At 45.4% G+C, this 26,439-nt stretch overlaps 1 protein-coding gene across 1 annotated transcript in view; it reads left to right on the top strand.

Moving 5' to 3' along the window:
• The first annotated feature begins 281 nt into the window (after nt 1–281).
• Nucleotides 282–26,439, top strand: part of LOC135507604 (protein WWC2-like) — a 42,211-nt gene continuing 16,053 nt past the window's right edge. The window contains 8 exon segments of the mRNA XM_064927153.1: nt 282–576; nt 9,346–9,455; nt 17,001–17,116; nt 17,309–17,396; nt 17,501–17,577; nt 18,337–18,416; nt 25,581–25,710; nt 25,970–26,098. Of these exon segments, the coding sequence (XP_064783225.1) occupies nt 443–576; nt 9,346–9,455; nt 17,001–17,116; nt 17,309–17,396; nt 17,501–17,577; nt 18,337–18,416; nt 25,581–25,710; nt 25,970–26,098 (864 nt within the window). The 5' untranslated portion in view covers nt 282–442.

Raw genomic sequence — 26,439 nt, forward strand, 5'->3', positions numbered from 1 at the left:
GGTGCATATTTCACCATTCCAAAACTTTTTCTCCCAGTTCTTGCATAGAGCGACAGCAGCCGATAACAAAACTATTTAACGCGGCGGTGTAATGTGTCCCGCTTGTCTGGTATGGGGAACGGGAACGTGGGGATGGGACCAGTGGAACAAGTTGTCTTGACAACACACATTTTCTACTGGTGATGTCTTGGAAAGGGTTAAGCCGCAGGAATGCAACGCTCAGGAATGCGCATGCAAATAGATTTATGCTAATGACATGCTAATGTCCCGTTGGCTGGGAACGGAGTCAAGTCTGTCTGTCCCGGTCTATGTGTTCAGCTAGGAACCCAAGATGGAGGACAGGGGAACGCAAAACATGGATCTTTACTGACTTTTTTTCGTCGCTTTTTAGTATTCCACTGGAGTTTTTTTTTAACCGTACTTATGGCGGAACTTTTAGAAGATGAACATGCCTAGGAAGGGGAATGGCCAGCTGCCGTTACCCGACGGCTGGGAAGAAGCGAGGGACTTTGACGGCAAAGTGTTTTATATCGACCACAACACTAAACAAACAAGCTGGATAGACCCGAGGGACAGGTAAGCAAGAGAGCGTCTGTTTGCGAAATTTTGCGAAGTTGACACGGGCAGCGTTTGTAAACAGTTTATGAACAGTTGATTACACACTTTTACGACACAAAGGGGTTTCGAACAAGCAAATGCCTTGAACAGTAACGTTAACAGTCGCTAGTTGTATTTTTATAGTGTGAAACTATCAACACGCCTTTGCTAAGTTAGCTAGCATCGCATAATGTTATTGCGAGAACGTACAGGATATTTGAGCATATCTAACGTTAGCTATTGCAAAAACTCTAACTGATAGCTAGTTGCATAGTTTAGATAAATTGAATTTCAGCTGGCTATGCCGGATGTAGCTTGCAGTTAGCTATAGTTTGCTAACTGGATAGCTAACTTTCTGATGTCATGGTTTGGAATAAATTCCTTACGATGCTAACGTTAGCTAGTTCACAATTTCAATGAGGATTCAACAAGCCATAGCTAGCACCATTATTCTTGTGAGCTAGCAAGCATATCAAACCAACGTGCTCATTTTATGCAACTACAGCAAACTCGTGAGCTCTGTTGCTGAGATTCTAGAACTTCTACTGCGTATGATTCCATTTGATCAGAGACCCAGATAGGTACAAAATAAAAGCAATACTAAAGTTATTACAGTAAAATAAGCTATTTCATTACAGACAGCTATACTTACTATCTATGAAAAGGAAATTACAATGCCAAGCTCAAACGCTATGAAGAAAGTGGAGTCTCCTGCACTCTCTGAAAGGACTCTGATAATAATCTATGCCACTTTTTTTTTTAAAGCTCCAGTTTCCCTAAATTAACGTTTTGGCTTTCGTAAATGTTTGATTAAATTGTCATGAAAAATATGGTAATCTGGGCATCTGAGATCCCCCAAATGTAGGGGCTCCCGAGTGGCGCAGCGTTCTTAGGCACTGTATCTCAGTGCTAGAGGCGTCACTACAGACCCTGGTTCGATAAAAAAAAAACATTTAACATGCAAAACACAATCATTTTAAACTGTAGCATATTTGATTGCCATATCATTATAGGCTAATTTCATGGGGAGGAAGAAACCTAACCGCCCATTGCTTTCAATAATAGGCTAATTCGGTACATTAGCCGGTATTGACACGCACACTTAATTCAATTGAGGTCTTTCTTACCAGGGTTTTATTACATTGGGTTCACCACACGACACAAGCCACTTATAACAAACCATTACGCTCTAATTATGAGGATAATTGGTCAGAAAGTACGGCCGTAATGGAAGGATGATGCCTGACTGCCCTATGGAAATGTGAGATTCGTTAATGCTAATTTAGTTGTACGTTAGTGTCAAGTCATGCATAGATAGAACATGATTAAACACTTGATTAAAACGCTCAATGACTGAACCATTCTAGTCATTAGCCTGTTATATTATTTAATTCAATTTGCTTCATATCAATCGCAACAGTAGTCCTATATTGTTGTCATATTGACGCCTCATATGTATGTCAGATGTGTGTTGCTGATTGAAACCTGAAGAGTCTGAAGAGAAGGCCATGTGACACTGTGCTGAAAACGGATGTTCCATTCTGCTCTCACTCAGACCCCCCTAAACTTAACGAGCGAGGGTAATTGAAGCCAAATGCTTCTATAGTGTGTCTTAATGCATTATATTGTTGGAAAACTGCTAGTCTATAATAGGTGGCATGCTAGCCATTCCTATGAGGCCACCACCAACACCACCAGGCATTGTGAATGATATACATCAAGTTGCTCCCACTCAGAAACCAGCCAAATCATCATTATCCACGGTTCCCTCCCTCCACCTGAACCGTGTCTAGATTCTACACATTCTAGAATATGAACCTTCTAGAATGGTAGACTAATTCCTCTAATTCTAGAACGGTGTTAATCGGGCAATAATGCTAAGATACCGTGTCAGGGTGGAAGGGAATCATACTCAACGCCTTTTCACAATCTCAATCTTGGCCCAGGCTCAGAAATCCTAATGGTATTCACGACCCTAAGGACATTGCCGTGATATGTTGAGGGGTAGAAATCATATATTCTGTAAACACGTTATGTAGGTTTACTATTTGGCTGCTATTGGTTCTGTCCCTGTATTGTCTGTTGATACATTGTTGTGAAGAACATAACGGTTATAAAGATAGTGTGTACTGTGAAAAGAGGGTTCGCCTGACAAATATATCCTCTGTGTTACCGGCGGCCGTAGCTTTGGCGGCGTGCCCTGTTTCTTTCCACCTCTGCCACACCTCACCGTCCTGTTCAGGAGAGATGTTGCAGGTAGGCACAGATCTAGGATCAGCTTAATCATCCGGCCTACTATGCACTTTGAGATTCTTTACTTTAAAGAAAAGCATTATACAAGTTTAAATAAATTATTATTATTACTCACTCCAGTTATTTCAGCCAAATATGCTACAGACTATTTCTTTCTAGGCATTCTGTCTGTCACAAAGATAGTTCAGGGCCTGTATTCAAAAATCTTCTCAGGGTAGCAGTGCTGAACTAGGATCAGTTTAGCCTTTTAGATCAAAATCAATAAGATTACATGGACAGAGTGGACCTGTTCCAAGATCAGTAGTCCTACTTGGAGACTCTTTATGAGTATGGGCCCAGGGGGAGATTGTGCTGTCTGGCTTGTAGGGCCTGTAATTGCCAGTGACATCAAGATACGATATTATCAGGATACCTAGATGTCGAAAAGATATGTATTGCGATTCTATATGTACTACGATTTGATTCTGTGATTTTAATTTTGATTTGATGTTCCAAACGTATTGCTCACTATATGTCTGCTGCAGAGAGACGACAGACCGTGAGAACGGGTTTTTGTCAGTCGGGGAAATAAAAGTGCTGAAAACACATTGGTTCACTATTTAAAAAGAAGATGGAGAACAAGCTACGGGTACAGGCGGCTTGGAGTCAAGTAATATAATATCATCCAAAAATAATATTGTAATGTGTAACTGTATCAACCCCCCCACACCACTACTGGCTTGTAGTAATCCAATGCCGTTGTAGGCCTATGGTGTTAATTGCGGCCGCTTGTTGACAGCTTGCAGACGGCTTGGAAACGCAAGGAAGACGTCTTGATGCATTTTGCTGACATGTTCTATGACTTGGTGAATGTCGCCATCATATTGTTTTGTTTGGTTGCGAGGTACGGGTCCAGTGCATCATGATAACCATGAAGTGATGGATAGATGGAACAGAGACGTGCATAGTGTGCCACAAAGATTAACTCACCTGTATAATTTGTCCAGAATTGATTCTCCATTGACATAGGATGGAACTTTTTCATCACAAGATGGATTTGTGTATGGGAACTGGGGGAAAGTCCCATTGCCAGATAGCAACAGGTGTTTCATATTTACAAATGATCTGCCTCTGTACTCTGATATTATGAAGTGAAGTTGGAGAGCACGAACCCTGTCAACGCAATATCCCCCCGATTAATCCCAAAATGATGCGTTTTGAAAAGATTTTGGTGTGTGTGTGTTATACTTGGAATCCAAGTGGACCCTCCCACCTTTAGCATAGCACTCCGCCAAGCCGCGCCAAGACTGTCTCATGCTTCACCTGCAAGTCATACCCTCTCATCCCCATGGTTACAGTCAGGCCAGAGACTAGATCTGTTCTGTTCAGTCAAGCAGAGGGGACCCTGGCTGGCCAGTGAAGGAATACACATTTTTGTCAGGAAAAAGGAATCCCCTTCTTTTTTTCCCACCTTTCTCCCTTGCTTTCCCTCGCCTCTCAAATTCACATTTAAACGAGCTTCATTGGCCGAGGCCTAACTGACAGGAGTGATTTAACGTTGTGCAAACAATGTCAGTTCTACAGTATTTCACAAATTCTACAGTGGTTGACAAATTATTTCAATCTCTCTCGCGCTCCATCCTTCTCTTCTTTCTCACCCCCCCCCCCCTGCCTCCCCCTTTTCTATTTCACTTTCAACTCTCCCTCAGACATCCTCCTTCCTCTATCTTTTTCCCTCATTCTTTCTCTCTCCTCCCCCTGACGTCTGAAAGGCCCCGCCATCCAGATCTCGCATTTATGAGAGAGTGGCGGAGTGCTGCACCACATTCCTGAGCCCTCCCTCCCTGTCTAAATCCCCCAGAAAATAGAGGAACGGGCCTCCCTCCCTGTCTAAATCCCCCAGAAAATAGAGGAACAGGCCTCCTTCCTCACTGCTCCAGCCCCAAAAATGTTTATTTCCAGAAGAGGAGGCAGAGATAAGACTTCAGCCCAAGTTTCTCCCCTCCCATGCACACACAGGCGCGCGTACACACGCGCACAAATTCTCTTGGCCCTCTCTGCTTGGAGCTTGACCTGTTTAATTGGGGCGAATTTGTACAAGCACGCCCTCTGCCACAAAAGTCTTCCCTCTCTCTCCTTTTTCTTCTTAATTTTTTTGGCGCTCTGTATGACTTTGTTGGCAGGGTGGTGGTGGGGGGCGATAATAAAAGAAGTGATGTAAATCCTGGCTTTTCACAGCTGCTGGTGTCTGTGCTTGAGTCTGAACGAGAGGGAGAAGAGAGAGGAAGGGGGGAATAGAGGGAAGAGGGTAGATAGACGCAAACAAGAGTGTGTGGTAGCCTTGGAGACCAGAAAACATGGCCGCGTCCTGTAATGTGCGACACATGGCCGTCCACAGGCCACGGTTTCCTGCTCCTTCACTGGCCGGCCAACATATTCCTAGGGACTAGGCTGAATGCTTTCAATGTGTGTCTATCTAGTAGCCTGCCACTGTATGTTTTCACTTGTATTCAGCTAACCAAGGTTGTAACGTTCCGTTGAATTAGGTGTTAGTGCTGGGCTGGAACAAAAGCCTGCACGCCTGTTTACTGACCTCTTCCATAGAGCATCTCTTGACACAGCGGTCAACATTCTAGTGTGAAAGTGAATTTCCACAAAGTAGGCCCGTCTGGAGACTTGGCAGCTAGCTTGTTTTGTTGTGGTCTGATAGGCTAATTGCTTATGTGCAAAATTAGCTTTGGCCACAAATTCACATTTGGGGGTTTCCGTTGTCAGGATAGTTACAGGTTGTTTCTCACATCCATTCAACTATCAGCCTGTTCTGTTCTGGAGATACTGTCAGAGACTGTGACTAATGGGAGTCTCTTTTAGTCTCTTTATGTCCCCTCAGCTGACCGTTGTGGTGAGAAATAGTCCCAGGCCTAGAGACCTTGGATCATTGTTACCATGACGACAGTGTACAGTCCAATCGTCCCACCCCACCTTTCCTGTTGTCTTCCTCTTATCTCTCCCTCACATACCTCCTCTTCACACACGCGCACACCCACTCCTTTCTGTAGTGGTGATGTTTGGCTCCTCTTCTGTTGGTCGGGACGCATCAAAAGGTGCTAGTCAGTCAGACATCTTATCTCAGCCACAGCAACAAGCTCCAGTCCAGGTCGTTGTGTCCCACTGCTGACTGTGTGGCTGGCAACCTCAGTGATGTGTCCTTTGATGTGTGAAGGGCCAGCTGAACACTTTTCTCTCTTTTGGACATGTCATTTGTAGCAGTCTTGGTTATTGTGCAAGGCAAGGAGGTGCCCAGTGGTGATGTATGGGGCTTATGGAGATGTTGGGCTAGCCATTGTGTGTGCGTGTATGCGGGTTCAGAGCACAACAATGTGTGTATGGTGATACAGAATGTGTGACATGGCAGTTGGGTGAGGTGAGGATATCTCATTGTGGGGTGCGGGGTGGATAGCCAAGGTGTGAGTGAGTTATCAATTTCTGGAATGTGGTACACACACACACACACACTGAGGGGCAGACTACCTGTCAGAAGATGTCTCAATAGTCACACCATAGTGTGACTATTGAGGTGGCAGGTACAGTTGAAGTCGGAAGTTTACATACACTTTAGCCAAATGCATTTAAACTCAGTTTTTCACAAATCTCTGTCTTAGGTCAGTTAGGATCACCACTTTATTTTAAGAATGTGAAATGTCAGAATAATAGTAGAGAATGATTTCAGCTTTTATTCATTTCATCACATTCCCAGTGTGTCAGAAGTTTACATACACTCAATTAGTATTTGGTAGCATTGCCTTTAAATTGTTTAACTTGGAGCAAACGTTTCGGGTAGCCTTCCACAAGCTTCCCACAATAAGTTGGGTGAATTGTGGCCCATTCCTCCTGACAGAGCTGGTGTAACTGAGTCAGGTTTGTAGGCCTCTTTGCTCGCACACGCTTTTTCAGTTCTGCCCACAAATTTTCTATAGGATTGATGTCAGGGCTTCGTGATGGCCACTCCAATACCTTGACTTTGTTGTCCTTAAGCCATTTTGCCACAACTTTGGAAGTATGATTGGGGTCATTGTCCATTTGGAAGACCCATTTGCGACCAAGCTTTAACTTCCTGACTGATGTCTTGAGATGTTGCTTCAATATGTCCACATAATTTTCCTGCCTCATGATGCCACCTATTTTGTGAAGTGCACCAGTCCCTCCTGCAGCAAAGCACCCCCACAACATGATTCTGCCACCCCCATGCTTCACGGTTGGGATGGTGTTCTTCGGCTTGCCAGCGCCCCCCTTTTTCTTCCAAGCATAATGATGGTCATTATGGCCAAATAGTTCTATTTTTGTTTCATCAGACCAGAGGACATTTCTCCAAAAAGTACGATCTTTGTCCCCATGTGCAGTTGCAAACCGTAGTCTGGCTTTTTTTATGGCGGGTTTGGGGCAGTGGCTTCTTCCTTGGTGAGCGGCCTTTCAGGTTATGTCGATATAGGACTCTTTGCTGTGGATATAAATACTTTGCACCTGTTTCCTCCAGCATCTTCACAAGGTCCTTTGCTGTTGTTCTGGGATTGACCTTCACTTTTTACATCAAAGTACATTCATCTCTAGGATACAGAACGCGTCTCCTTCCTGAGAGGTATGACGGCTGCGTGGTCCCATGGTGTTTATACTTGCGTACTATTGTTTGTACAGATGAAGGTGGTACCTTCAGGCGTTTGAAAAGTTCCCCCAAGGATGAGCCAGACTCAGGTCTTGGCTGATTTCTTTTGATTTTCCCATGATGTCAAGCAAAGAGGTTTGAAGATAGGCCTTGAAATACATCCACAGGTACACCTTCAATTGACTCAAATGATGTAAATTAGCCCATCAGAAGCTTCTAAAGCCATGATGTCATTTTCTGGAATTTTCCAAGTTGTTTAAAGGCACAGTCAACTTTGTGTATGTAAACTTCTGACCCAATGGACTTGTGATACATTGAATTATAAGTGAAATAATCTGTCTGTAAACAATTGTTGGAAAAACTTCTTGTGTCATGCACAAAGTAGATGTCCTTACCGACTTGCCCAAACTATAGTTCGTTAACAAGAAATTTGTGGAGTGGTTGAAACACTTAGGTTGGAGTCATTAAAACTAGTTTATGTAAACTTCTGACTTCAACTGTGGCTTAGTGGTTAGAGCGTTGGGCCAGTAACAAAGATTGCTAGATCGAATCCCCGCGCTGACAAGGTAAAATCTGTCGTTCTGCCCCTGAACAAGGCAGTTAACCCACTGTTCCTAGGCCGTCATTGTAAATAAGAATTTGTTCATAACTGACTTGCCAAGTTAAATAAAGGTTAAATAAAATAAATACAAATGAAATAGTGGGGGAGGAGGGCAGTCCCTCCCTATCCTGTCACTTCAGTACGGCCTCTATTTTGACATTGCTTAGTGTCGCTGCTGACCTCACTGAGTTTTGTATGCATTTGTTCTTCAGTTGTCCAGCCACTCTGATGCTAAACTAGTAGCATAGTAGTAACTGTAGATAATAGTCATAGTAGGCCAATACCTGTAGTAGGAGAACAGCAGACCAGTCCAGAGACTGGCTTCTGAGTTCAAAGGTCGTCGGTGGTGTACGGAGTGCGATAGTCGGCCGACCCAGCCGAGGGGACATACCAGGAATTCCGTCTGTCTAATTTTTAACTTTTACAGCCAAGAGGGAGCGTGCATACCAGACTGACAGCCGCCCAGGCCAGGAGAGATGGCCTGTGTGTGTGCACCTGTTTGTTAACATTTAGCGTTTGTGTGTCTTCGAGTGAGAGTGCACTGAATAAACACAGTGAAGTACGCCGGGCTGCATGCTGGCTTGGCTTAAACTGCAAGTTAATACCCATTGCCCACATTCTTAGACTTATCCAATATAGACTATGTCCCAGTTTTTCAAACAGATTTTGGAGTTTCAAAGATACAACACATTCTTCCAAAACCGCTCCTTCCCTCTCACTCCTCCACCCGTTCTCCACCCCCATCTTGCCATGACCCCGCCAGTGATCTTGGCTGTCTCTCATCTACTGTCTACATGGGCCAAGTCATCCAAGCTACCAGTGGAAAGGAGAGTGGGAACAATGTAAAGGCAGCCACCCAGCCAGTCCTTGGGCAACGCATTCCAAATAGAAGGCACAGTGGTTTATAGTGTCCCTTCTCTCTCCCTGTCTAGCCAGACTTCCCCCAGCCCACAGCCAGCCACACTGAGCTGAGTGAGTGGTACCACGATGCCAGTTTTAGACTTTGGTCCCTCAGGAATGTGTCACTGTTACTGCTGGATGCTCCAGTGTTGTCGTTTAGTGGCTTGTCTTTCTGAACTCTAGTTCCTAAGGTCACTATGACAGTCTAACCAGCCTTGTAGTAATTCTTTTTACTCGTCTTTTTATATGAATGAACCACCTGATGTAGTTTATAGATTGGTTACGATTTGCACTAGCTTTACGTTTCATGTGTTTCTGTGTACAGATACTGTATGTTTTTCTCTCTCTCTCTCAGGTTGACGAAGCCCCTGTCGTTTGCGGACTGTGTGGGAGACGAGTTACCGTGGGGATGGGAGGCCTCATACGACCCTCAGATTGGCATCTACTACATCGACCACATCAACAGTAAGTTGACAGGTTTCCTTCGGTGTTACCCCACTCATTAACATCATGTCTATGCCCAAACCATCTGGGCGATCCACCCGGGCAATCATTGATCTGTCCATCCTAAACAAAGGACCCCAGGCTATTTCATCCAAGATTCCGCCTCAGATGTTTTGGCAGGGGTATTCCAACACTGGATTTGAATTTCCCAAGCACAACACAGAGAAATTAGTAGAACGGCAGAAACTGTAATGATGTAGATTTTGTTTGGTTTTCTTTCTCTGAATGATGTCTGTAACGTCTGCTTCCAGCTCACACTCTCATACACGTAGATCCCCTGAACGCAGCTCACTCTCCGGATCCCAATCACCTGAATTCGGATCACCTGTTCACACACCTGTGTGTCATTATCACACACTATTTAGTTCAGTTCTTTGCACCTCATCATTTTGAGGTATTGTTTGTTTTTGACACTTCTATTCAGAGCTCTGTTTATCCCGTGATTTACGCCTCCCGCCTCACTCACGACGCCTTTTGCCTATTCCCTGCCTGTACTCGGATTTCCTGTTACCTACCTATTGCCTGATCTCCTGGGTGACGTTACTAGCCTTTTCCCTGCCTGTACTGTTGCCGTTTTGGACCCCCTGTGTATGACCTTCTGCCTGCCCCTGGACCCAGCTACCTGCCTCCTCCTGTCTCCTCCTCCTCCTGTGGTCCTTTACATTGAACACCTGCTGCGCCTTGTGCTTGAAACCAGCTCTCTGTCTCCCTCGTGTTCATTACAGTATCGTTATTTAAAAGCTGAAAACCACTGGAACTTATTGTATTATTTCTAGTCAGAGCGCCATGTTTGATATTGATGAGTCGTATGATCATTCGCCAAGTGTCTCCATCGAATGAGGAATGTATTATTTGTATTGACTGAACTTTGAGAAATGAGTTAAAGTGTTTTGCTCGCAAGTCTTTATCTGAGTTCTATGCTTTTCATTTGTCAAACCTGTTTTCAACTGATATGGGCTAAATAACCCTAATCTGATGATATCCAGAGATATTATGAGTGTGATGGCAAGGATGTTGACTGCCAGCAGTCTTATCAGTGACATTAAGTAAAACATTTAGCAAACTCACAGATGTCATTCTAGGACAAGTATCAGGCCAAGACAATAAGCTATGTTGAATTTGTCAATATTGTCGGCAGATTGATGTTGATATTAATATTGTCACCGAATTTGTCAAATGAATTGTACATATTGATATAGTGAGTGAGTGAGAATCTCCACTAAATGAAATGCGTTTGTGATTAGTCACGTTCATTTCTAAATGAGCAGATTAAATTCCACAGGGACCCACCTGTCTTCTGCTCATCCCTTAGGAAAACACCTGCATTACCTGGGATTAAATAAACCTACTTCTATTAACTCCATTCAATTCAATCAGACATTTTGTTTTCTCCCAATGCAGATGGAATCCATTTCCCAAATGTTTTTCCATTGTGCTGCCTGGCGGTAGCCCGCAGGGTTGAGGTGTGAGCGAGCTGCTGCTGTTGTTGTGTGGGCCAGAGATTCTATTTATCTGTTGCACTCACAACACATTTCTACTGCGATTGTTTGTTGTTGTTTTGTCTAACACCGGTGGGTAAACAAACGCAGTCAGCTGTCAGTCAGGCGTGGATGATTGTGTGGAGACTCGGGGTTTAGCTTCGGTGTGTTAAGGCTGGCCCTCCTGTGGGTGGTTGGACACAGTGTATTTCTGCATTTCTGAGCTATAGTTTGAATCAGAGCTTGGCTTGTTGCATTGTATTTTATTTTTTATTTTTTCATTTTGTCTGGTTGGTTTCACATTGGCGATTGTCAAATGAGCTAAAATGCCTAAACAAAACCACAAATAAGTTGTTTATTGGAGATAAATGCGTATGTTAAATCCATCTGATTATGAAGAAGCATAACTTGTGTATCCCAAACTTAATTTTACCTTCGCTTTGGTCTTCCAACAACATGCGGGAGGAAACAGCGCAATATCCCCTCGAACCGCAAGGTGAATAGGCTATATTCAGTAGCCTATGTGTGTTGTCACGATACCAGAATCTGGGCTTCGATACCAGGTTAAGTATCACGATTCTCGATACCGTCACAATAACCAATACCAAAATGACACAACTGCCAAAAAGAGAAGGCATATGAACCGGAGTCACCGAATGGCACAGCTACTCTGCTCTGTTCATCCTTTGAGTTCAATATCATGACATTTGCCTTTTTTTTTTTTTTTTTTTTTTGCGTCAACATTTTTCAGAGACAGGCGTGCATGCATTAACAAATCATTCGATGTGACTTAGGTTGTAAAAACAAACTACATAACAACCTAATGGTAATTCTTTATTTGAATGGTACATCTCTATTGATTTTTAAATGGGTGAATCGAGATGTAGCCTTGGCCTATTCACACGGATGCATATAATCAATAGGAGTGTGTGCGTGCATTGAGTTATTGAGCTCGTTTTGGCTGATTTTCATGGGAATACAGATGAACAGTCTTGTTTCACTTCCATTTATTATTTTAGTGTACTGATAAACAACATTCACATAGGAGTAGCTTATTTGCTAAAAGTTTGCGCTGTCTCTTTAACCAGTAATGAAGTCATTCAGAGGCAAGAAGGGGTCAGCCCGGAGTTAGTTCACTGAGGCAATAGACCATCTTTGGGTTGAGACGTGAGAGAGCGAGAGATCAATTAAGTGAATGAATAAAGTTTGGTGGCAATCAGCGTTAATCTTCATATTTTGCGTTATGGTTTGCATATTAAAACAAACAAAGCTGGAAGCTACTGGTGTTGTCATGCATTGTTCTAGCCTGTATGGACATTGTTTTGCGAACAGTAATGAACAGTTTCAACATTTCTACATGCCGTGTCGCATTATTCAGGTGTGTTCACTTCTGTGCAGCATGAGTGGGGAGCTAACATGATGCAGCCCAGACGCTTAGAGCAGGCTAAGTGGAGCACACACACTACTTTTGCTCTGTAAGAGGGACGTTGGCTGTGCTGACATAGTTGATCCGGGAGACTCATTCGACAGCAGGACGAAAGTTGTTTTTTTTTAAAGTTTTTTAAATCTAGTACTGAACCGTTTTTCATGTTCTAGTATAGAAAAAGCACTGAACTAAGGAGGTAAATGCACCAGAGCTGGAAAAAACAATTTAGGTTGAAAGCCTCCTTTTATAGAAGTGATACACTTTCCTTTCTCAGCAAACACCCCAATGACCGTTTGTCAATGCATATTTCATGTCTTAACTCAAGGCCATCAAACTCTCTTCACGCTGAACCTCCCTTCACCTGTCTAGGCTGTATCCCTGATACCTGCGAGGTGAGTGGAGAATGTGGACTGATTGATAAGGGCCCAGAGTCTATCCTCGTCAGGTGGTCTGGAAAACAAAAACTCCTGGCCCTAGTTGGGGCAAGACGGTGGGCAGGGGTAGCTAGGGGTTTAGTCTGGGTGGGTACCTACTTCTCCCTGCCCTGTCTGTCCCGTCCTAGCTTCTCCCTCCCTGCCCAGGCTGTCCCCCGCCCCGACAGGCCTCACTTCCTTATTATGTAAACCCTGTGGCCTCCCTGCATTGTTGGAGTGGAGGGAGGGATGGGACGGGGGTTGATAAGGGTCTGTTATGTGTGGTGATTTGCCTTCTCTTATGTGGCGTAGATGGGCCCAGAGAAGAAGGGTTGCCTAACCTAGTGGGAACTTCCCTGACTTCACATAACCACTCAGCGAGTTGCTTTGTGTTCCCCCCTGGTCTTAGTGAAGGTCCTGTTTGAAGTTTTGGGTTTATTATGCATAGAGGTAGACAGACACATGCTCTCCCTCACACTCTTATAAGCTCTCATAAAATGACATTGTAGGCTATAGGTGGACACGCGTGTGGGCGTCGGTCATTCGGTCAGATATTCAGTCACATCCTGAGAGTTGAGGTGGGTGTGTTCTACCCGTGCAGGCAAGAGTGTGCTGTCAGATACCAATGACGAAACAACAGACCGACTGTGTCAACATTGTCTATTGTGCTCTCGCCACTACCTCATACCTTTTAGGGTTGATCATCAGCATGTGGCTTTGTGTTCGCAAGTGTGTGTGAGGCTCAAATCATTTATCATATCATACAATGACTTCTGTAGGACATCGATAAAGTGTCTAGCCAACATGAAACAACACATTGACTCACAAGCTAATCGTTCGATTTATAGGGAACCGTTACCAACCTCGGAGTGCAAGAGCAACTCCCAACACTGACCAGTTATTTAGCAGATCAGAAACAAAACATTACTTAGGGCCTAGCCGAGGATTATCCTACCCAGCAAACCTGGGAACATTCCCAGAACATTAGCGAAGATTCCCATTAAGTTCTAGTTAAGGTTTTATATAACATTAGGATGATAGCAAATTATTGTAATATTTACTTAATTAATTTAAAACATATCTGTGGAATGTTCTAACATCTACTAAAATGTTGTGCACAACATCTGTAACAACCACATTCCCCAAATGTTCTCATTGGGTTTCCAGGCAATGTAATAACACAATGTACCAGTGATGTTTTTCCAGCAAACCGAAATTGGGTCTGTGGAAGTTCCCAGAACATTCGCTAGGTTGCGTCAAACGTTTTCATAACACAGATCCAGTCGTGCTGATGGTTATACAATGTCTGTATAAAATATTTGTTTTGTGTTATTAGAACATCTGCCGCAAACTAACAAATGTTCTGGGAACTTTCACATAACCAATTTTGGTTTGCTGGGTAGCCTACACCCTCAGCAGAAGAATACACAGGGCTGAGAGTTCCATAGAGAGAGTGGAGACGGACACAGTCACAAGCACGTAAACGCGCGCGCGCACACACACACACACACACACAAATCCTGATGTAGTGAAATCCGGTTATTCCTCATAGCAGCCAGTCTCTGCATTGCTGACATACTTAGTGTGGCATGGAGGGGGCCGTACTCTCAGTGTAGAGAGACTTGTTGTTTTCCACACAAAGGCTGTATGTCTCCCAAATGGCATGCTATTCCCTATATAGTGCACTACTTTTGACCAAAGCCCTATGGGCCCTAAACTACATAGGGAATTGGGTGGCATTTGGGACACAGACAAAGTACAGTAAGGAATGAAGGAATAACCCTTTCCTGCCCTGCCACTGGACAGGGCTACCCCAGAAGAGCGGGTCGGAGACAAATAAAAGAAGGTAGAGACAGAGAGAGAAAAGGAGTGAGAGAGAGTGGGAGAAGAAGAGAGTAGTGTTGTGATTGATTCAGATGGATTGCTTCCTCTGCTCTCCCACTGTGCCTTTCTCTTTCCTCAAAACAACCCACTGTTAGATGTGGGTGTAGGCCTGCTTCATTTGCAGTATACAGTGACTTCAGAAAGTGTTCACACCCCTTGACTTTTTCAACATTCTGTTGCGTTAACAGCATGAATTTAAAATGGATTCAATTTAAATGTGTCGCTGGCCGACACACAATACCACAATGTCAGAGTGTAATTATTATTTCTTTTTTTACAAATTAATTTGAGAATGTAACGCTGAAATGACTTGGGTCAATAAGAATTCAACCCCTTTGTTATGGCAAGCCTAAATCAGTTCAGGAGTAAAAATTTGCTTACCAAGTCACATAATAACAGACTCTGTGTGCAATAATAGTGTTTAACGTGATTTTTTTTAATGACTACCCCATCTCCTATTATATGTAAGGTTGAGCAGTGAATTTCAAACACAGATTCAACCACTAAAACCAGGGAGGTTTTCCAATGCCTCGCAAAGAAGGGCACCTATTGGTAGATGGGTAAAGAAAATAAAAAAGCAAACATTGAATATCAATTTGAGCTTGTTATTAATTACACTTCGGATGGCGAATCAATGCACCCAGTCACTACAAAGATACAGGCGTCCTTCCTAACTCAGTTGCTGAAGAGGAAGGAAACCGCTCAGGGATGAGGCCAATAATGACTTTAAAACAGTTAGAGTTTAATGGCTGTGATAGGAGAACTCTGAGGATGGATCAACAACATTGTAGTTACTCCACAATACTAACCTAAATGACAGAGTGAAAAGAAAGAAGCCTGTACAGAAGAAAAAATATTCCAAAACATGAATCCTATTCGCAACAAAGCACTAAAGTAAAATGGCAACAAAAAAAATGTGCCAAAGAAATGAACCTTGTGTCCTGAATACAGAGTTATGTTTCAGACAACTCCAACACATCACTGAGTACTACTACATAATTTCAAGCATGGTGGTGGCTGCATGATGTTATGGGTATGCTTGCCTTCGGAAAGGATTAGGAATTTTTTTCAGGGTAAAAAGAAATGGAATAGAGCTAAGCACAGGCAAAATCTTAGAGGAAAACATGGTTCAGTCTGCTTTCCAACAGACACTGGGAGACAAATTCACCTTTCAGCAATAACCTAAAACATAGGGTTGCTTACCAAGATGACATTGAATGTTCCGGAGTGGCCAAGTTAGTTTTGACAAATCGGCTTGAAAATCGATGTCAAGGCTTGAAATGGCAATGAACCAACTTGACAGAGCTTGAAGAATTTTTCAAATGATAATATTGTACAATTCAGGTGTGCAAAGCTCTTAGACTTACCCAGAAAGACTCATAGCTGTAATCGCTGCCAACGGGGATTCTAACATGTATTGACTCAGTGGTATGAATACTTTTGTAGGAACATGTTGTCACTTAGTTTCTGAAGGCACAATGTTTTTATCAAAATGGGAGACAAATTGAGTGAGTTGTATTTGACCGGTGTTGATGTGCTTAGAAGAAGATTAAAGGAATAGGAACATTGAGTAAAACACACAGTAAAATGCCAATGTTGTTAGTGTTGATTTTTTTGGGATAGGATTGACCTGATGAAAACGTCAACCAAGAGGAAATGTTCACGTAACTGACAAAGGAACACCAACATAAAGTGTCTTAATAGGACGTTGGGCCACCACAGGCCAGAACAGTTTTAATGGGCCTTGGCTTAGATTCTACAAGTGTCTGGAACTCTATAAGAGGGATGCGACACCATTCTTCCATGAGAAATTCCATAATTTGGTGTTTTGTTGATGGTGCTGGAAAACGCAGTCTCAGGTGCCGCTCCAGAATCTCCCAGAAGTGTTCAATTGTGTTGAGATCTGGTGACTGAGACGGCCATGGCATAGGGTTTACATCTTTTTTTTTTAATGCTCATCCAACTATTCAGTGACCACTCGTGCCATGTGGATGAAGGCATTGTCATCCTATGGGGCCAAAATAATAGCCTGTGGAGCATTTTTATACATGACCCTAAGCATGATGGGATATTCATTGCTTAATTAACTCAGGAACCACACCTGTGTGGAACTACATGCTTTCAATATACTTTGCATCCCGCATTTACTCAAGTGTTTCCATTACTTTGGCAGTTACCTGTATATCTGAATCAGTGTTCTGGCGTGATGTAGCTGTATGACACAAAAGGAGGCTACAAATAAAGTATTGTCATCATCGTTTGTTTATGGGAGTAGATCTCATTGATGACATTCTCCCCTCTCTAGAGAGTACCCAGCTAGAGGACCCCCGGGCGGAGTGGAGGAAGGAGCAGGAGAGGATGTTGAAGGAGTACCTGACAGTAGCCCAGGATGCCCTGGTCACCCAGAAAGAGCTGTACCAGGTGAAATGGATGGATGAGTGAATGCATGGAAGGATATATGGATGGATTGATGGGTAAATAAAATGACAATTGATAGATGGGTGGGTGAAAGGATGAATGAATGAATGAATTAACAAATAGAATGAGGGAATGGATGAACAAAGGACCGTAGGAATGAACAAGACTTATTTCCGTTGTAATCTTCGATACCAGGTCAAAGAGCAGCGGTTGGCCTTGGCCCTGGATCAGTACACACGCCTCAACGACGCATACAAGGACAAGTCCAGCTCACGCACCAGCCGTGAGTAGTGAACCTAACCCGAACCTAGTTCTCAACCAATTGTCACACACAAGTGTGTTTTGTCCTTCACACACTAACGGTCCAGATGGCTCTCTCTCGTCCAGTGTTCTCGGGGTCTTCGTCCAGCACTAAGTATGACCCTGATATCCTCAAGGCTGAGATCTCCACCACCAAAGTCAGGGTAAGGTGCATCTCTTTCTTTCTCACACTCACTCACCTCTTCTCAACTTATTTTGTTGTATTTCATCCACTTTTTCTCCACAATTTTGATCTGGTCTCATCGCTGCAACTCCCCAACGGGCTCAGGAGGCCGAGGTCGAGTCATGCGTCCTCTGAAACGTGACCCGCCAAACCGCGCTTCTTAACACCTGCCCGCTTAACCCAGAAGCCAGCAGCACCAATGTGTCGGAGGAAACTCGTTCAACTGATGAACGAAGTCGGCCTGCAGGCTCCCGGCCCTGCCACAAGGAGTCACTAGAGCACAATGAGCCAAGTAAAGTGCCCCCCCCCACCCGGCCAAACCCTCTCCAAACCCAGACGACGCTGGAACAATTGTGCGCCACACTATGGGACTCCCGAACACGGCCGGTTGTGACACCGACTGGGATCGAATCTGGGTCTGTAATGATGCCTCAAGCACTGTGATGCAGTGCCTTAGACCGCTGCGCCACTCGGGAGGGCAACTAGTGTTTTCTTGACCGTCTCTCGCTCTCACTTTTCTTTATTTTTCTCGTTCTCTCTCTCGCACGCTCTCTCGCACTCTTTCTCTCTCGCTCTCTTTCTCTCAAGTCAATTCAAAGGGGCTTTATTGGCATGGGAAACGTATGTTTACATTGCCAAAACAAGTGAAAAAAAACAAGAAACAAAACAGCCCTCTTCTCAATGAAAGTGCATTCCTCTATGTCTCTGTTAATGCCTCTGTCTCTGTCTGCTACTGTAGGTGAATAAGCTGAAGAGAGAGCTCTCCCAGATGAAACAGGAGCTCATCTACAAAGAACAAGGCTTTGAAACCTTGCAGCAGTAAGTCCCCTTTTCATATTGATCACACACCGGTCTGTCACACACCTGCCTATTACACGCACACACACACATACCTGTGTATTTTATGCTGCTCTGTGAAAGTTGTGATTTTACAGCTTTAGTGTTACGTGTCTATTGGACTTGATAGTGCCTGAGGGCGGTCATAAAACAGTGTGATTACAGATGTAGGAGCTTAATTTCATCACTTCGGTGCAGGGGCACTTTCCTGCAATGCAGGACATTTAAAACAGCAAAAATTGCCATTAATTATATTCCACATAATAATTCAATATTCGGTTACTGCAGGATTATTTTCCTGCTGTAGCAAACTGGCTCAAATTAAGATCCGACATGTGTAGGAACCACTGTATAGGATTATTTGAGAGAGCCGCTACAATCTACTAATAGGAATTCACATTCATAGAGAGAGAATGAGATTGGAGGAAAAGAGAGGTGGAGAGAATGACCATGAGATGAGAGGAAAAGGGAGGGGGGAGAGAATGACCATGAGATGGGAAGAAAAGAGAGGGGGGAGAGAATGACCATGAAATGAGGGGGGAGAGAATGACCATGAGATGGGAGGAAAAGAGAGGGGGGAGAGAATGACCATGAGATGGGAGGAAAAGAGAGGGGGGAGAGAATGACCATGAGATGGGAGGAAAAGAGAGGGGGGAGAGAATGACCATGAGATGGGAGGAAAAGAGAGGGGGGAGAGAATGACCATGAGATGGGAGGAAAAGAGAGGGGGGAGAGAATGACCATGAGATGGGAGGAAAAGAGAGGGGGGAGAGAATGACCATGAGATGGGAGGAAAAGAGAGGGGGAGAGAATGACCATGAGATGGGAGGAAAAGAGAGGGGGAGAGAATGGCCATGAGATGGGAGGAAAAGAGAGGGGGAGAGAATGGCCATGAGATGGGAGGAAAAGAGAGGGGGGAGAGAATGACCATGAGATGGGAGGAAAAGAGAGGGGGAGAGAATGGCCATGAGATGGGAGGAAAAGAGAGGGGGAGAGAATGGCCATGAGATGGGAGGAAAAGAGAGGGGGAGAGAATGGCCATGAGATGGGAGGAAAAGAGAGGGGGAGAGAATGACCATGAGATGGGAGGAAAAGAGAGGGGGAGAGAATGACCATGAGATGAGAGGGGGAGAGAATGACCATGAGATGGGAGGAATAGAGAGGGGGGAGGGTGACCATGAGATGGGAGGAATAGAGAGGGGGAGGATGACCATGAGATGGGGGGATGACCATGAGATAGGAGGTAAAGAGAGAATGACCATGATAGGGGAGAGAGAGAGAGACCATGTGATAGGGGGAGGGAGAGGATGACCATGAGATAGGAGGAAAAGGGGGGTACCATGAGATAGGGGGAAGGAGGAAAAGAGAGGGGGAGAGAGGATGACCATGAGATGGGGGAGAGAGAGGATGACCATGATATAGGGGGGAGAGAGAGGATGACCATGAGATAGGGGGGAGAGAGAGGATGACCATGAGATAGGAGGAAAAGAGAGGGGGGAGAGAGAGGATGACCATGAGATAGGAGGAAAAGAGAGGGGGAGAGAGGGATGACCATGAGATAGGAGGAAAAGAGAGGGGGAGAGAGAGGATGACCATGAGATAGGAGCAAAAGAGAGGGGGAGAGGGAGGATGACCATGAGATAGGAGCAAAAGAGAGGGGGAGAGGGAGGATGACCATGAGATAGGAGGAAAAGAGAGGGGGAGAGGGAGGATGACCATGAGATAGGAGGAAAAGAGAGGGGGAGAGAGGAGGATGAGATGGGAGGAAAAGAGAGGGGGGAGAGAGGAGGATGAGATGGGAGGAAAAGAGAGGGGGAGAGAGAGGATGTGATGGGAGGAAAAGAGAGGGGGAGAGAGAGGATGAGATGGGAGGAAAAGAGAGGGGGAGAGAGGAGGATGAGATGGGAGGAAAAGAGAGGGGGGAGAGAATGACCATGAGATGAGAGGGGGAGAGAATGACCATGAGATGGGAGGAATAGAGAGGGGGGGAGGGTGACCATGAGATGGGAGGAATAGAGAGGGGGAGGATGACCATGAGATGGGGGGATGACCATGAGATAGGAGGTAAAGAGAGAATGACCATGATAGGGGAGAGAGAGAGAGACCATGTGATAGGGGGAGGGAGAGGATGACCATGAGATAGGAGGAAAAGGGGGGGTACCATGAGATAGGGGGAAGGAGGAAAAGAGAGGGGGAGAGAGGATGACCATGAGATTTGGGGAGAGAGAGGATGACCATGAGATAGGGGGAGAGAGAGGATGACCATGAGATAGGGGGAGAGAGAGGATGACCATGAGATAGGGGGGAGAGAGAGGATGACCATGAGATAGGGGGGAGAGAGAGGATGACCATGAGATAGGGGGGAGAGAGAGGATGACCATGAGATAGGAGGAAAAGAGAGGGGGGAGAGAGAGGATGACCATGAGATAGGAGGAAAAGAGAAGGGGGAGAGAGAGGATGACCATGAGATAGGAGGAAAAGAGAGGGGGGAGAGAGAGGATGACCATGAGATAGGAGGAAAAGAGAGGGGGAGAGAGAGGATGACCATGAGATAGGAGGAAAAGAGAGGGGGAGAGAGAGGATGACCATGAGATAGGAGGAAAAGAGAGGGGGAGAGAGAGGATGACCATGAGATAGGAGGAAAAGAGAGGGGGGAGAGAGAGGATGACCATGAGATAGGAGGAAAAGAGAGGGGGGGGAGAGAGGATGACCATGAGATAGGAGCAAAAGAGAGGGGGGAGAGAGAGGATGACCATGAGATAGGAGCAAAAGAGAGGGGGAGAGAGAGGATGACCATGAGATGGGAGGAAAAGAGAGGGGGGAGAGAGGAGGATGAGATGGGAGGAAAAGAGAGGGGGAGAGAGAGGATGAGATGGGAGGAAAAGAGAGGGGGGAGAGAGAGGATGAGATGGGAGGAAAAGAGAGGGGGGAGAGAGGAGGATGAGATGGGAGGAAAAGAGAGGGGGAGAGAATGACCATGAGATGGGAGGAAAAGAGGGGGAGAGAATGACCATGAGATGAGAGGGGGAGAGAATGACCATGAGATGGGAGGAATAGAGAGGGGGGAGGGTGACCATGAGATGGGAGGAATAGAGAGGGGGGAGGATGACCATGAGATGGGGGGATGACCATGAGATAGGAGGTAAAGAGAGAATGACCATGATAGGGGAGAGAGAGAGAGACCATGTGATAGGGGGGAGGGAGAGGATGACCATGAGATAGGAGGAAAAGGGGGGGTACCATGAGATAGGGGGAAGGAGGAAAAGAGAGGGGGAGAGAGGATGACCATGAGATTTGGGGAGAGAGAGGATGACCATGAGATAGGAGGAAAAGAGAGGGGGAGAGAGAGGATGACCATGAGATAGGGGGAGAGAGAGGATGACCATGAGATAGGGGGAGAGAGAGGATGACCATGAGATAGGGGGAGAGAGAGGATGACCATGAGATAGGGGGAGAGAGAGGATGACCATGAGATAGGAGGAAAAGAGAGGGGGAGAGAGAGGATGACCATGAGATAGGAGCAAAAGAGAGGGGGGAGAGAGAGGATGACCATGAGATAGGAGGAAAAGAGAGGGGGAGAGAGAGGATGACCATGAGATAGGAGCAAAAGAGAGGGGGGAGAGGGAGGATGACCATGAGATAGGAGGAAAAGAGAGGGGGAGAGGGAGGATGACCATGAGATAGGAGGAAAAGAGAGGGGGGAGAGAGGAGGATGACCATGAGATAGGAGGAAAAGAGAGGGGGAGAGAGGAGGATGACCATGAGATAGGAGGAAAAGAGAGAGGAGGATGACCATGAGATAGGAGGAAAAGAGAGGGGGGAGAGAGGAGGATGAGATGGGAGGAAAAGAGAGGGGGGAGAGAGGAGGATGAGATGATGAGGAAAAGAGAGGGGGGAGAGAGGATGAGATGGGAGGAAAAGAGAGGGGGAGAGAGGAGGATGAGATGGGAGGAAAAGAGAGGGGGGAGAGAGGAGGATGAGATGGGAGGAAAAGAGAGGGGGGAGAGAGGAGGATGAGATGGGAGGAAAAGAGAGGGGGAGAGAGGATGAGATGGGAGGAAAAGAGAGGGGGAGAGAGAGGATGAGATGGGAGGAAAAGAGAGGGGGAGAGAGAGGATGAGATGGGAGGAAAAGAGAGGGGGAGAGGGAGGATGAGATGGGAGGAAAAGAGAGGGGGAGAGGGAGGATGAGATGGGAGGAAAAGAGAGGGGGAGAGAGAGGATGAGATGGGAGGAAAAGAGAGGGGGAGAGAGAGGATGAGATGGGAGGAAAAGAGGGGGGAGAGAGAGGATGAGATGGGAGGAAAAGAGAGAGAGGATGAGATGGGAGGAAAAGAGAGGGGGGAGAGAGAGGATGAGATGGGAGGAAAAGAGAGGGGGAGAGAGAGGATGAGATGGGAGGAAAAGAGAGGGGGAGAGAGAGGATGAGATGGGAGGAAAAGAGAGGGGGAGAGAGAGGATGAGATGGGAGGAAAAGAGAGGGGGAGAGAGAGGATGAGATGGGAGGAAAAGAGAGGGGGAGAGAGGATGAGATGGGAGGAAAAGAGAGGGGGGAGAGAGAGGATGAGATGGGAGGAAAAGAGAGGGGGGAGAGAGAGGATGAGATGGGAGGAAAAGAGAGGGGGAGAGAGAGGATGAGATGGGAGGAAAAGAGAGGATGAGATGGGAGGAAAAGAGAGGATGAGATGGGAGGAAGAGATGGGAGGAAAAGAGAGGATGAGATGGGAGGAAAAGAGAGGGGGGAGAGAGAGGATGAGATGGGAGGAAAAGAGAGGGGGGAGAGAGAGGATGAGATGGGAGGAAAAGAGAGGGGGGAGAGAGAGAGGATGACCATGAGATAGGAGGAAAAGAATGACCATGAGATAGGAGGAAAAGAGAGGGGGGATGACCATGAGATAGGAGGTAAAGAGAGAATGACCATGATAGGGGAGAGAGAGAGAGACCATGAGATATGAGGAAAAGGGGGGATTACCATGAGATAGGAGGAATAGGGGGGTTTACCATAAGAGAGAGAGAGGATGACCATGAGATAGGAGGAAAAGAGAGGGGGGAGGATTACCATGAGATAGGAGGAAAAGAGAGGGGGAGAGAGGATTACCATGATAGGGGGGGAGAGAGAGGATGACCATGAGATGAGAGGATTACCATGAGATAGGAGGAAAAGAGAATGACCATGATAGGGGAGAGAGAGAGAGACCATGAGATAGGAGGAAAAGGGGGGGATTACCATGAGATAGGAGGAATAGGGGGGGATTACCATGATAAGAGAGAGAGAGGATGACCATGAGATAGGAGGAAAAGAGAGGGGGGGAGGATTACCATGAGGGGGGAGAGCGAGGAGGAAAAGAGAGAGAGGATGACCATAGGGGAGAGAGAGCGACCATGAGATAGGAGGTAAAGAGAGAATGACCAGGAGATAGGAGGGAAAGAGAGAGCGACCATGAGATAGGAGGTAAAGAGAGAATGACCAGGAGATAGGAGGGAAAGAATGACCATGATAGGGGAGAGAGAGAGGGGTAGAGAGAGAGAGAGAGAGAGAGAGAGACCATGGGATAGGAGGTAAAGAGAGAATGACCAGGAGATAGGAGGGAAAGAATGACCATGATAGGGGAGAGGGAGAGGGGTAGAGAGAGAGAGAGAGAGACCATGGGATAGGAGGTAAAGAGAGAAAGAATGAAGGGGGAAGAGGGGATGATAGGAGAGACAGAAAGTAAGAGGTGAGAGAGAGAGGGAGGGGTTTTGTTGCTCACATGGCAGGCTCTGGATTAATAAGCCCTGTCCAAAGCAGACACTTTTTATTACAATAATTGAAACAATGAAGCATTGTCGTTCACCATCCACACACTCCATCCGCTCAGGAGGCACAAACAATAAAGGAAAAGGGGGCAGGAACACACACACAAACTGCACATTAGGAAGGTCAGAAATCACGCATGGCAGCTTAACAAAGGTTGCTTGTTATGTAATTTTGTCGTACTATGCTGTTAGACAAACACTCAACAGAGCTAGCACTACCGTTCAAAAGTTTGGGGTCACTTAGAAACGTGCTTTTCTTTCAAAAACAAGGACATTTTTTGTCCATTTAAAAGAACATCAAATTGATCAGAAATACAGTGTAGACATCGTTAATATTGTAAATTAATATTGCAGATGGAAACAGCTGATTAAAAAAAAAAAAATGGAATATCTACATAGTCGCATAGAGGCCCATTATCAGCAACTATCACTCCTGTGTTCCAATGGCATGTTGTGTTAGCTAATTCAAGTTTATTTTAAAAGGCTCATTGATCATTAGAAAACCCTTTAGCATGTTAGCACAGCTGAAAACTGTTTACCTGATTTTAAAGAAGTAATAAAACTGGCCTTCTTTAGACTAGTTGAGTATCTGGAGCATCAGCATTTATGGGTTTGATTACAGGCTCAAAATGTCCAGAAACAAAGTACTTTCTTCTGAAACTCATCAGTCTATTCTTGTTCTGAGAAATGAAGGCAATTTCTCGCATGGAATAACCAAGAACCTGAAGATCTCATACAACACTGTGTACTACTCCCTTCACAGAACAGCGCAAACTGGCTCTAACCAGACTAGAAAGAGGAGTGGGAGGCCCCGGTGCACAACTGAGCAAGAGGACAGAGTGTCTAGTTTGAGAAACAGACGCCTTATAAGTCCTCAACTGGCAGCTTCATTAAATAGTTCCCGCAAAACACTAGTCTCTACGTCAACAGTGAAGAGGCGACTCCGGGATGCTGGCCTTCTAGGCAGAAAAAGCCATATCTCAGACTGGCCAATAAAAAGAAAAGATTCAAATGGGAAAAAGAACACCGTCACTGTACAGAGGAACTCTGCCAAGATGGCCAGCAACATTAACAATGTCTACACTGTATTTCTGATCAATTTTATGTTATTTTAAATGGCCAAAAAATGGTGCTTTTCTTTTGAAAACAAACAAGTGACCCCAAACTTTTGAACGGTAGAGTATATCTGGACTTTTAACACCCATATAGATATCGACGTGTTCACATTCAAATTGATCTATGCAGAATCCAGATCATTGGAGATTCTGATATTTGTGAACAAATCTTTTCTCTCTTTGGTGTTTTATTTTTGTATTTAATTTGTATGTGTGTGTGCTCTCCCTTTTTGCAGGATCGACCAAAAACTGTGTGGCGAGCAGAGTGGATACCGTCTGAAGGAGGCCAAAGCCATCGTGACGGAGCTCAAGTCTCTCCGCAGGGCCATCAGCTCTGGAGAGAAGGAGAAACAGGACCTCATGCAGGTACGTGTGTGTGTGTGTGGGGGAAATATTTTTGGTCTGTGTGTGGGTTCCTATATCTGCTTTTTGAGAGCTCCTGGCAAGGTCATGTTCATTAGGCACCCAAAAAGAAGGAAACCGACTGAAACAGGAAGGGACTGGCTTAACTTATCGGATTTTGAAATGCTCATTTTTCGTTTTCTGTTTTTGGTATGGTGTGCCTTTCAACCCTGAACTTCCCTCTAGAGTCTAGACCCACCCCATATTCTCCTCTCTCCCATAGTCTCTGGCTAAGCTAAAGGGGAGGTTCCACACGGAACACAACATAGGCCATTCGGAACCAGACCTCCGGAACCCAGTGGGCTCCAGACAGACGCTTGAAGCCGGCTCCCAGACAGACGTCTCTGGAGAGGTGAGCACCACCTCTCATTCTCTCCTCTCTTTCACTCTCTCACTTTCTCTCCCCTTATTCTCTCCAATTCTTATCTTACTCTCACTCAACAATTTGTCACCCCCCCTCTCCATCTTTCTCTCCTCTCCTTTTCACGCTTTCTCTACTCTCTCTCTCTCCCATGTCACTCCTTTGTCTTAATAAAATACCTGTGTGTTGCTGAGAGGAATGTCCCCGCCCCCTGTCTGTGGGCCTTCCCTAGTGGGACTGGATTCCTCTGCACAGACACACACACACACAGGATTCCTCTGGTTCCTCAGAGCAGATGATGGCTGCCAGGGGCCCAGCCAGGCACACTGGGC

Source organism: Oncorhynchus masou, chromosome 21 (assembly GCF_036934945.1).
Source record: "Oncorhynchus masou masou isolate Uvic2021 chromosome 21, UVic_Omas_1.1, whole genome shotgun sequence".
Taxonomy (NCBI): domain Eukaryota; kingdom Metazoa; phylum Chordata; class Actinopteri; order Salmoniformes; family Salmonidae; genus Oncorhynchus; species Oncorhynchus masou.